At 39.8% G+C, this 11,596-nt stretch overlaps 1 protein-coding gene across 2 annotated transcripts; it reads right to left on the bottom strand.

The window, feature by feature from the left end:
- Positions 1 to 1,892: 1,892 nt before the first annotated feature.
- Positions 1,893 to 11,349, bottom strand: LOC115041496 (calretinin-like). Of its 2 annotated transcripts, none has more exons than XM_029498971.1 (11): positions 11,205 to 11,349; positions 7,794 to 7,867; positions 7,246 to 7,335; positions 6,979 to 7,059; positions 5,907 to 5,963; positions 4,139 to 4,216; positions 3,983 to 4,038; positions 3,847 to 3,886; positions 3,051 to 3,104; positions 2,580 to 2,651; positions 1,893 to 2,401 (listed from the first exon to the last, which is right to left on the bottom strand). In XM_029498971.1, the coding sequence occupies exons 1-11, from the start codon at positions 11,296 to 11,298 to the stop codon at positions 2,285 to 2,287; spliced, it is 813 nt and encodes a 270-aa protein (XP_029354831.1). In that variant the 5' UTR covers positions 11,299 to 11,349; the 3' UTR covers positions 1,893 to 2,284. The 2 variants fall into 2 exon arrangements, with proteins under 2 accessions (XP_029354831.1, XP_029354830.1); XM_029498970.1 differs by having other exon boundaries at positions 7,791 to 7,867.
- Between the last annotated feature and the right edge of the window lie 247 nt (positions 11,350 to 11,596).

An 11,596-nucleotide genomic window follows, 5' to 3' on the forward strand; every position in this document is an offset into this window, starting at 1 on the left:
ATCCTCCTCATTAGTTAGCAGCATTCAAGTAAAAACGTTTATTATGAGAGAAATTATGAGAAAACAACATGGGTTTTATGTAGAGTGAAGTGGGTGCTGCAACGTGGTTTATGTAATTTCTATTTTAAAAGAAAAGGGGTAAAAACATGTATAATGGTAGCTGTGCCCATGCTAAGGCCAAAGCAACAAACCCCCAACAATCAGGCTGTGACAAAGAAACTAAAAATGAAGACACTTTGTTTTCAATTCAACAACAAACATTTAAAAAAAAACACGATAGGCTTTTCCTGATACAAGAAATAAAGACATAAATTATTTAACAAGACAAACATACAGGCCTAAAAGCACTGACGCAGAAGTATTCATCACACTACTTGACTGTACCTTTCCGCCAACTGTCAGGGAACCAATTTCCAGGTTCACTTAGAGAGGAACAGTATTCATGTTGTGACTTTGACTATGATAATGTGCACGAACTGTGAGGTGAGGGCTGTAATCAGAAAGAGCCAAATGTGACCTTCACACGTGTGCACTAATGTCTTTAAGAGTACCTATTTGAAAAAGGATTATAAATCTTTGAAATGATATGATACAAATTCTGCAATAAGTATGAGCAAAAACTATAACAAAAATTGTTGTATCAATTATTACAAATCTGCTATTATTAATGTAGTTTCAGTGCAGATGGTGTTGACATTGGTGACAGGCTTTACATGAAACCCCCATGTCCTTGTAGCTATCTTAATATTTGGGGATAGTTTGAACATCCCAGCAATCATCAAAAGTGTGTGTTTATAAATTTATAGCTGTGTGCGCTAACCCACATCTGTGTGTGCGTGTGCAGCTGTATGAAGGGTACAAAACAGAGAGAATCTCATCTGTTTCCATTTTCTGTCTCATTCCTATCACTGAATGCAACTGATGTGTGTAGAAGAATCAGAGCGAACATAACTCTCTTTTTCCTTGATGTCAGCAGTTAGCAGCTTGGACAAACGCACAATGTTTCATTACACACCCATGTGTATTTCAGTGTTTGTGTTCACACGTGTACAACTCTGAAGACTAATGTGAGGGGATGGGCATTGCATTGTTCTTAAGCACAAGTGAATATCCGTGTAGCGGAACTGATGGCATGTGCATGAAGGCATGTGCTGTAAAGATAGTGATTTCAATTAAAGATGAAAGCTGATGATTAATTTATGGAAGTTAGACTGTTCCACAAAGATGAAATATGGGGGTGTATCTATTCTATAGAAAGAAATAGAAAAGTATACTCAGAAGAATGAACTGCTTTCAATAAATAATAGATATATGATAAAGATATTTTGTCAATGACATTATATAGAGCCAAACACAGAAGAGACTGATATTGTAGAACATGTATTAGAACGGAGGCTCAGGCACATTAGGATTGAAAACAAATGGTTCAGTTATGCTGTATTGTCAGATTTGTGTACAGTCAAGAGTGAGAAAACAATTCAGCAGTATTTTTGTTGTTCCTGCTTGGCCCATCCTGCTTGTGTGCCACAGAGACTTCAGAGACTCTTCTATGAAAAATAAAACACAAGCATTTGCTATTTCACATTTTCTTTTGTTGTTGTTTTTTTTTCTACCTAGAGACTAGAAAGTGAAGGTGGAGCACTCTGGAGAAAACTTTCTTCAGTGTTGGAGCATCAGTGCTGCAGCTGTAATCTTCACTAGAAGTGGTTTGAGTGAGGCTGGGGAGAGGGGGAGAGGGTATTTTCCTTTACATGCCACTGAGAGAAAATACCAATGACATCTGCACTCAATGACATCTGAGTGCAGTGAAATTATCATTTGCATGAGAATCTCACTTTTCATGCAAGTAAATGAGTGGGACTTAAGTTGCCATATTATATTTATTCGTTTCTCAGTTATGCCTTTGATAATTAGATGGTCAAAGCCTCAAATAACATAATTTGATTAATGAATAAAATAAATTAGATGCTACAGAACAGACATACTCATTTTAAATTCAGTGGGAGAAGGTCATATAGATACAAGATCAATGTAAAAAATACAAATGTATGTTAAAAACAGGAAACCAAATAAATAAATACATACATAAATTCTTAAAATTATTGGACTGCTATCTCACTAATACCTGCACGTGAAGTTAAAAAAGAAATAACTAGGGGGTCTCAAACTAAATTAGCAGGGTCAGTAGTACAACTTTGTTTTCACTCTAAGCGTTGTGCAGTAAGGTTCAGGGTCACACATGCACCAGGTTACATCAGGAGGTACGAGGAGGACGGCAGGGAGGTCACAGCGTGGAGTCACGGCAGAGGACAATCTCCAGCTCAGTGCGGTACAGTTTCCCTCCATCAGACAGAGCCATGATACTCTTCTTGTACCCCACCAGTCCAGTTGAGTCCACGTCCTGCCAACATGCACAAGAATAAACAACACAAAGTCACCATCAGTGGGCTCAACGTGATGTACAGTTGCTACACAGTGCAGACGCCATCTACTGTAGGCACCTATTTCACCTAAGCTCTATATTTGGAAAGAAGAAAGGCACACTGAGTTGATCAATCAAAGGGCTAACTATTCATTACCATTTTGTTCTTGTCACAGAGGTCCTTCAGCAACGTATCCAGCTCCTGTTCATCAATATAGCCGTTACCATCCTAGTGAAAGAATAAGATAAGTAGTGAAAAGATAAGTGACATTGATTGGAAATAACTAATCAATTAAAAGGCAAAGATGCACTAATAAGTTGCAGCGTGTCATGGGATAATCAGTCAGGTGTGGAAATGTAGCTGTGATGGTCTGTCTGTCCATGCTCAGAAATATTACAAAAGACATTGATGACCCCCAGAGGATGCACCCTGATGAGTGAGTTTAAGACTGTTGCAATCATGTCAGCATGCTGATTTGAACATTTTGCCTCAGCTTCACTGACCCATTAGCATGACTGTAGATTACTGTTTAGGTAGCCTTAAGCAACACACAATGCATAACACATAGCACAGTATATTTAATAGCACAGACAAACATTAGTTATCTTATTTTATTTATCATTTTACCTTATCATAGAGGGTGAAGAGGGAGTCAAATTCTTTAACCGTGAGTCTGATCCCCTGTGTGAAAGAGAGAGCAGTGAAAATTATTAGAAACGGATAGATATTTCTAGACAGCAGTAAAAGCTTGACCAAATCCAGAATTGATATTAATCCATGGAGATTATAATAACTGGGACTAGAGTTGAGTTAATCCTGATCAGACAGACTAATCCTCGGTTGGAACAGGACTGCTGATCTGCTCTGCTGAGCCACTGTGTATGTACAGAAACATACTACATGACAAAATGTATCTGAGAGATCTTTAGAGATGAACATTGTCTCTGTTCTATAAATTGAGAACCTTAAAGAACTAAAATAGTGCACATATTCATGTATAACCTCATTTAAACATTTCTCTTAAGATACAAATTAAAGTCCAATTCTTTTAATTAGAATAATTCGCTTCCAATTTTCAAAAACAATTCATTATGCCATTTCCAAACATTTAATTCAAATGGGATTACATCATGTTTTTATAGAAAAGGGATACTGTAATATTTACTTCTTGAAGGACTTAACATCAGTAGACACACATTTGTGCCCATGCCCCATATGTTCATTCAGTACTTTGATGACAAATAATCCTCTTGTAGTGAATCCAATAATGTTGCATTGTAATATTCTGAATCTCCACTGTTGTCTGACATTTCTACATCAAAGGCACTTCAATATTTAGCTGCTTACCTCCATTACTCTTCTCAATATAATTCTGTAAATTATCTGTCGTTATGTTTGTTTGCAGGTATAAAAGTGTGTTTACCTGAAACTTCAGAAGGAAATTTTCCTGCACTGGTAAGAGCCTGTGGTAGAACACACACAGGAAAGTTTAATGATGTCAGCATCCTTTAAAAAAGTGAAATAAACCTTTTAAACACAGTAACTGGAGTAATATTCACCTTGCCATCTCAGAAAGGCCCAGTTTACCATCTCCATTAAGATCAAACATCTTCAGCTAAAGAGAAGCAAAACTTTAGACTTTAGAGTCTTGTAATCACAATTTTGAGTTTTGAGATAAAGCAGAGTGAAGGATAAACATATTCTGCGATGCTTACAATTGTCTGTGTGTACTCATTGAGCTTCTTCTCATCATAGTTTCTGTTAGCCTTCTTCAGCAGGTCTGACAGGAAACCCTAAGGAGTGTGGAAAAACAACCAGTCAGTGATTAGATAGATAACAATTTCAGTCTGGAGCTACAGTAGAAATGAATGCTGCTGGTGTCTCTGCACAGAGATCACAACGTGAGAGCAGGTGGCATATTTGTTCTTAGAGATGATAATAATGTTTCTGTCTCATACAACAGTAGGTATTTATGCATACATGTGCAAATTCATTGAATTTAGTGGAAACAGTTACAGTGTCTGCAGCTGGCATCAGGAAGGAAGTGGAGGTGGCAGAGTTACACCTGAGACAAAAGGCATTTGTGGGAACAGTGGCAATCAGCAGAGCAGGTCTGGGCTACTTCCAAAGAACCCTGGTCAGCAAGGCCCAGAGCAAAGAGAGGTCCAAGCAGGGGTGGAAGAAGAACGAGTGAGCAGGGCAGTAGTTCTCGGGCAGCAGGGAGCGTGGACCAGATGGGAGAGTACACTGCAGCGCAGGATCACCTGGTCAAACATCATGCAGGCAGATTTCTGTTGTGTCCAGTTCCTAATGCAGGCAGTCTACAACGCCTTGCCAAGCCCAACAAACCTCCACATCTGGAGAAAGAAGGAGAAGCGCCTCTTGTCCTTCTGTCTGCTTTGCTCTGGAAGAGGCTCATTAGAACATCTCCTCAGTGACTTCCTAAAGGCTCTGGCAGATGACCACTATCGGTGTTGACGGGACCAGGTGCTTAATGCAGGTTCTGAGAGTTTAGCGTCAGCCGTTGATACTATGTAACACCATCGTACACCAAGAAAATAGCCACTTTCATCAAAGCTGGATAAGAACCCCAGACTCAACCAAAACCATTACAGGCCTCCTCCACACAGCCTCTGATTGGCAGCTGCAGGCTGACCTGGGAAAGCGGCTGATGTTACCACAGCACATTGCAACAACTTCACTCCGTCCACACATGATCATCACCTCAGAGGCCCAAAAACACCTAATCGTGCTTCAACTGACAGTGCCTTGGGAAGAGCACACTGATGAAGCCAATGAGATCAAGCATTCCAAGTACCATGAACAAGTGGAGGAGTGCAGGAGCCGGGGCTGGAAAACATTCTACGAGCCCATGGAAGTTGGCTTCAAAGGATTTGCAGGACATTCTTTCTGCAACATCCTCACTCGGTTGGGTGTCACAGGAGCAGCCAAGAAGAGGGCAATTCAGTCTGCCAGTGAAGCTGCAGAAAAAGCCACTAGGTGGCTTTGGTTAAATAGGGCTGATCCGTGGGGAGCTGCTGGCATGCGAGGCGGGGCCGGATAAACCCTGGCTGGGTCGCCTTGGCGAGGGTGTGACCCAAAATATGACCCCGGGACACAACACTGATGATGTTTCTTGAAGACACCACTCGCACACACAAAGAACCTTATACATGTTTCTGTTTTCAATAATTGTCGCATAGGTAGTCCAGTGTAGATTATCATAATAACCACTTCCTGTATTTACAAGCCTCTATTTTGATTTTAAATTACACACCTGCACATGAATAATATCTATTTTTAAATCAGCACATTCAAATAAACTACTGGGCTTTTTAAAAATTGGATAGGACACCAATGTCAACTTCATCACACTGAAGAGCAGTAAAATGTGCATACTTTTGCAGAGAGAATGCATTGTTGTATTTTTAGTTAGTCTATATTCATTATCTGGATTTAAGAGTTTGACATATTGCGGTGTACCTTCAGCTCATTTGATTCAATGTATCCACTCCGGTCAGTATCATACCTCCGCCAGGCCTGCAGGGGAACAGTGACATGTGAGCTAATACAACCATACAAATAAGAAATACATTGAATACCTTTGCTGATTTGCAGCACAAAAGTGCCTACAATAAAGAGGAATGGCCAGAGTCATCCTACAATCCATAATAATAGAATTTGTTAAGCCCTTGTCAAAGATGGATATCGAAACCCATCCAGCACACACTGCTTCTCTCCTGCAGAAAACCGTTGCCCATTCATAATGTATGGCTGTCTGAGAATAGCCTGAATGCACTGAGCAGCCTCAACATCGCACCACTGAAAGCCCTCCTCAATCAGTGTCCAACCATGTTGTCATGTACTCTGCCTGTCGGTTATTTCCAGTCACAAAGGCCCAGATGTTCAATGCTTCTGTCTTCTCTCTAATTATCTCGACATACTGTATGTCCACACTAAAGAAGACAGGTTCTTCCTTTAGGGTTTTGCAAGTGATCCATAAGTGTGGCTGAAAAATGGCACTGTTTTTATGTGGGCAAGGTATTAAAAATTTAAAAATTCCATTTCATTTCAGGAAACTCCTTCACTGTGTGTACCATATAGATGCCGTTCTTGCTGAGGACTCAGGTCTAAAGGCAGTTCAGCTTCATGGATGGTCAGTTGCCAATTCACTATAACAAATTTTCATTTAATTGAAGAGAATTTATATCAGCAATGTCTTAAAATCTCAAACATAATGTGATTTAATACTGTATCACAAATTTTAGACCCAACATTTTAAGGCTTCAAACCTGAACAAGTGCTGGTCCACAGACAGTGAGCATGTGTCGCTCTGGATGGGCTGTGATAACATGGACTGTGTGGGACTCCATTAGAAACAGAGAAATAACTAGGCCAATTTAAACCTGAACCTCTTTACCATGATTGAATTACATTTGATGTGTGTGACAGCTTGACAGAGCAGACTCAATATATATTCATATAATCATAATCCATTACACCTCATTAGGGATAAATATGGTGAAAAAATGAATACATACAAAAATATACTTACTGCCATGAATTCAGCGCTGGATCCCACAAACTCTCTGAAACAGAGCAGGAAATTTTCCTCTGTGGGCAGAATCTGAGCCAGCTATACAGTGGAAGATTAAGAGGAGGGAGTTGTCATTATTATCATTAGAGACATATATTTGCGTTTTAGGTCTGTGGCATCAAATGTCTAAAAACTGAAACTTTTCAAATGCAGACATTATTACTGCAAGAAATTTTTAGATGATTCGATAATACTGTAGGAAAGATCTTTTTAATATTTTCTCACTTCAGTCATTTCGATTCTTCCATCAGTATTCTTGTCAAATTTGGCCATGAACTCCTTCATTTTTTCTTTGAACGCAGCATGTGAAGGATCCTGCAAGCACATCAAATCACAAATGAAAGACACTTAGGGTAATAAATCCTTTGATTTATTAATATATATTTGAGATAAACACCTATTGCAACATGAAAACTAGGCCAGCCCTTCATATCTTTTGAGACTTGGAATTTGAAAAAGCCAATCACTTTTTCATTATACTGTGCCCTACCAATATCATGAGGAAATCTTTATTATCAGTTATGGCTCATCACAAAATGTTGGGCTGAACCTCTTGTGTAATGTAATTTGTTTCTGTCCTTAACAGAAAATTTGGATGAGCATGAGAAAAAGAGAGCTCCAGTCAGCAACTCTATAAAAAATTGTTTTTAGATAATTATGATGGACTGAACAATCTGTAGAGAAAGTATGTCGATGGCATTATATTCATACATCACCTACAAAAGTCACTTGAATGTGAGCACAACTTTTCAGTGGCGCGCTGCACTCACCACGCTTGTTCCTCGCCTTGTGGTCTCCAGCTCTTTGAAGAAGTTCTCCAGCTCCTTCCCTTCGATATAACCATTTCCTGTGGAGCACCAGAGGAAATTAATTTGGCACAACTTACTTCATGAAGATTTTACATCGCCTGAAGCTTTGTTGTCTCTTCAAAAGTTTGAATAAAAGCAGTGAGATTTTAGGGAAAGATTAGAGGTCACTGGAAGTGGCGGGTCTGGAAATTTTGTGGCCCAACCTCATTTGCTCATCCAGTCTCAAGTCTCTGTGATTGAATTCAAGTGAGCAGTTTTCAGAGCTACTCATTTGGACTGTATCCAGATTGCACATATGCTTACACAACTGAACTTCCATCAGCTTGCATTCATCTTAAGAGTATTTAGTTAGTTTATCTTGGAAGTCACTGAACAAGGCAAAACACAGTTCATAGTTGTCAATAATCATGTCCTGAGTGAAGAAGATTAACAAGTTAAGTCTCTGAAAACTTTTAATTAAAAACTCACTGATGATGAACTAGATGAACTAGAGCGAGGGCACACCAGAAAAGGCCTGTGTATACAGAACATTGTACTCATACATCCCTCACATACATCCCAAATTGGCATTTTGATGTAGCACAGATTCTCCAGATTGAGTGATGAGCTGCGGCAGAAGAGGAAAACAAAAAAAAAACAGACTACAAGAGTCCAGAGTGCAGTTAGACTGTGAGTAGGATAATGAGTATGTTCTTGTGTTGAGAGGGTGAAACTGGGCAGTGAGAATAAGGCTTACTGGAGCATCCCACCCTGTGTCCAGATTTGTTCTCCCTATTTCAGTCAAATGATCATGGAATCATTTAATACAACAATTTGCTCCTTTGGTTTGCCTGCGACTCACAGAATAACATATAGGGCATTCAGCCCTTTTAATCATGGGAATGAGTCCCATCTGTCGGTGGTCAGAGGGAGGATTGAAGGTCGCAGCTTTTACAAAGCTAGGTGATGTTAAGAAAATTATTTCACTTCAGTATAAAAAACACTCTGATGTCCAGAATAAAATGCCGAGATTCAGCCACCCACCCCCACCCCAACCCCTCCTCTATCTCTTAATCTCTTATCCTTTCATCTCCTTTACTTTCTGATCATTGCCTCCCTCACCTCCCCCCTTTCTTCCATCTCCATGTCCAGCTTTATTTCCACGTTGTATTTGAAAGGTGCTCCATCTGCGCTTTGGTTGAGCTGCTGATTTCAGCACACCATGCTGGGTGTTGAAATGCAACAAGGCTGACACTGAAACTAGAGACTCATTATAACCAAACTGTCATCTTTACTTTCATTGAACTTAAACGGTAAATTATAACTAATTATGTTTTAGTTATAAGCAGCATCCACAGTCAATAGTCCTAAAGACATTTCACTTGGAGGCAAAAATGTCAACTACACAATAGCATCAGAGTAAAAGTCAGTAGGGTTCATCCTCTGGAGAGCATACAATTTCTTTCCTTTCATTAGGGGCAATGACAATTTCTGTTACAATTTTTTTTCACAGAAATCTCTATATATTATTCTTTGTTTGTTTTATGACCCTTGACTCATTCATCATAACATACAGACTGGCTCTTTACAGCTGCGGAGTGGGCCTTAGTTAGAAAAATGTCCAACCAAGTGTAATAGAATTCATGCAAGAAGAAGAGAATACATGAATTTTAGAGCATTTTAGAGCTTTTAGATGAGGCTATAGATTCTTACTTATTCACATAAAGAGGAACCTTTCTATGTGTGACTTTTCTATACGTCCAGTTTCTCTGGAGAAAACCATTATAATAAAACTGAAACAGTTTCTGAGGTGGGGAAAGAACTAATAATCTCAGATGAAGTCTGAACTTGTTAAAATCCTGTGGTTTGGACTAACACCTACATACAGAGCTGCGTTCTCACTTCATTGGGTATCATGTTCCGAGTTTAGCTGCAGCACAAATATCAGCTGCCACATGAAGCACACCACTGCACACTGAGCAGATGCAGCACTCTGTCTCCCAAAACATTTTCAAGCACAGTTCAAGTGCCAGTCGCTCACAAAGCAAGTTTGACACCCAACAACTGAGAAAAGCCAAAAACAGGTGCCTTTAAAAAGGTGGCTAAGTACTTGATCACAGTTCCCATGAGGTGATACCTGCTGCAATTACACCCTTCAGTTTGATGAGCTCAGCTTAGTCATAATGAAAACAGACACTGCTGGTTCTGTTGTTCAGCTGCCTGGGACACTCCACTCTGTGGAGTTTGACAATAGAGGTCAGAGGTTTTTTAATGAATGGCCGAAGAAAATAATCCTTCATGTGAACTTGGATCATGGAAGCACTAAAATTGGAGCTTATAGTGAGAGGGAGTAGGACGATGGCAGTTTGGTTGCCATGCCCACTCCGCAGCGCTGCTTTCCACAAAGGCCACAAAGGGATGCACTGAAACTACAAACTACTGACTACTAAGGTGCTTTCACTTCAGACCTACTTCACTGGATCCAGAGAAAATAACCTGATAAAAAGCTACAATTTTGTAGATTAAGGTTCAGAAGAGAACAAGTTAACAATTCATTACTAAGCACAGTTCATATATGTTAATATAGCTGCAACTAAAACTTATTACCTTTATTAATCTGATTAAAATAATCTGATTGTTGGGTCTATAAAGTAAAATGTAGACATTTTTTAAAATAATATAAATAACAGTTTTAGTAATTATCTCGTTTGATCACCAGTTAAAGCTCCTAATATATTTATGATGCTATACTAATTAAATAACAGCAAATAATTACATTTTGAAATTCCGGAAAAGAGGAATGCAGGTATTTTCAGAAGGGTTAGCCATTAATGGGAGTAAAATTTGGAATAAATTACACTGAAGTACTGCTAATACACAAACACACACGCAGTCCAATGAGCTCTGAAGCTCCTCCCATGAAACTGCCCTTATTACCTTTTCACCCCTCCTGTCTCCTCTTTCATCCTCCCTCCCCGAGCGCTCTTTTTCATTTTTCTCATCATGGTCTGAAAAAGAGGGCATATCTTCGCATCTTTAATCACAGATAATATACCAAGTTACTACCTCTGTTATTTAATCTGATATAATATTATTAAACTATTTTTTGTTTGTTTCTTTGGCGCACTTGAGACTTTTTTAAATTACGTAAAAACTAAAATGTTTCCCAATAACTGTATTGAACAATTCAGTTAGGAATAAACTGCAATAATTTCACCGAGGTTTTCGCGCTATTTATATAAAAAAGACAAATTAAATTCTAACTAGAAATAAAATTGATGCAGTCGTGCAGCTAAGAAAAAATAAACCCAGCTCATTCTTTACAATTCCATTCATCTTCTCATGAAGACTAATTTGTGAATCGGTTGATCTGTCAGTTTTCAGCTGGACACTGACCGTCTGCGTCAAAGTGGTTCCAGATGTCGATGAACTGCTCCGCGGTGAGCTCAGCCAGGTGCAGTTTGGGCTGCTGCTGTGCTTGAGTGGCCATCTCTGCTGGGTCTTCCACCTTCAGCCCGGCTCTGATAGTTGGAGGTAAAACTTTTCCCGGTGTTTCGTGGTTCTGCGGGCAGCTCCTGCTCAGCCGGGGCTTTTAAACCCCCAGCGGCGTCCGCGCTCCTTCAGCCCGCCGCACGGGGGCGCGTCCACCGGGCGGAGAGGCTGCAGGGAGCTGCAGCGTGGGACCAATTACAAGGGAGGGTGGGGGTGGGGGTCTCTTGGGCTTTTGCATAGGAGTCACAATTAACTGCTGTAGGGGCAGCCGCTTTGATAGCAGGATCATTACACAT

The sequence above is a fragment of the Echeneis naucrates genome, chromosome 3 (genome assembly GCF_900963305.1).
Source record: "Echeneis naucrates chromosome 3, fEcheNa1.1, whole genome shotgun sequence".
Taxonomy (NCBI): Eukaryota; Metazoa; Chordata; class Actinopteri; order Carangiformes; family Echeneidae; genus Echeneis; species Echeneis naucrates.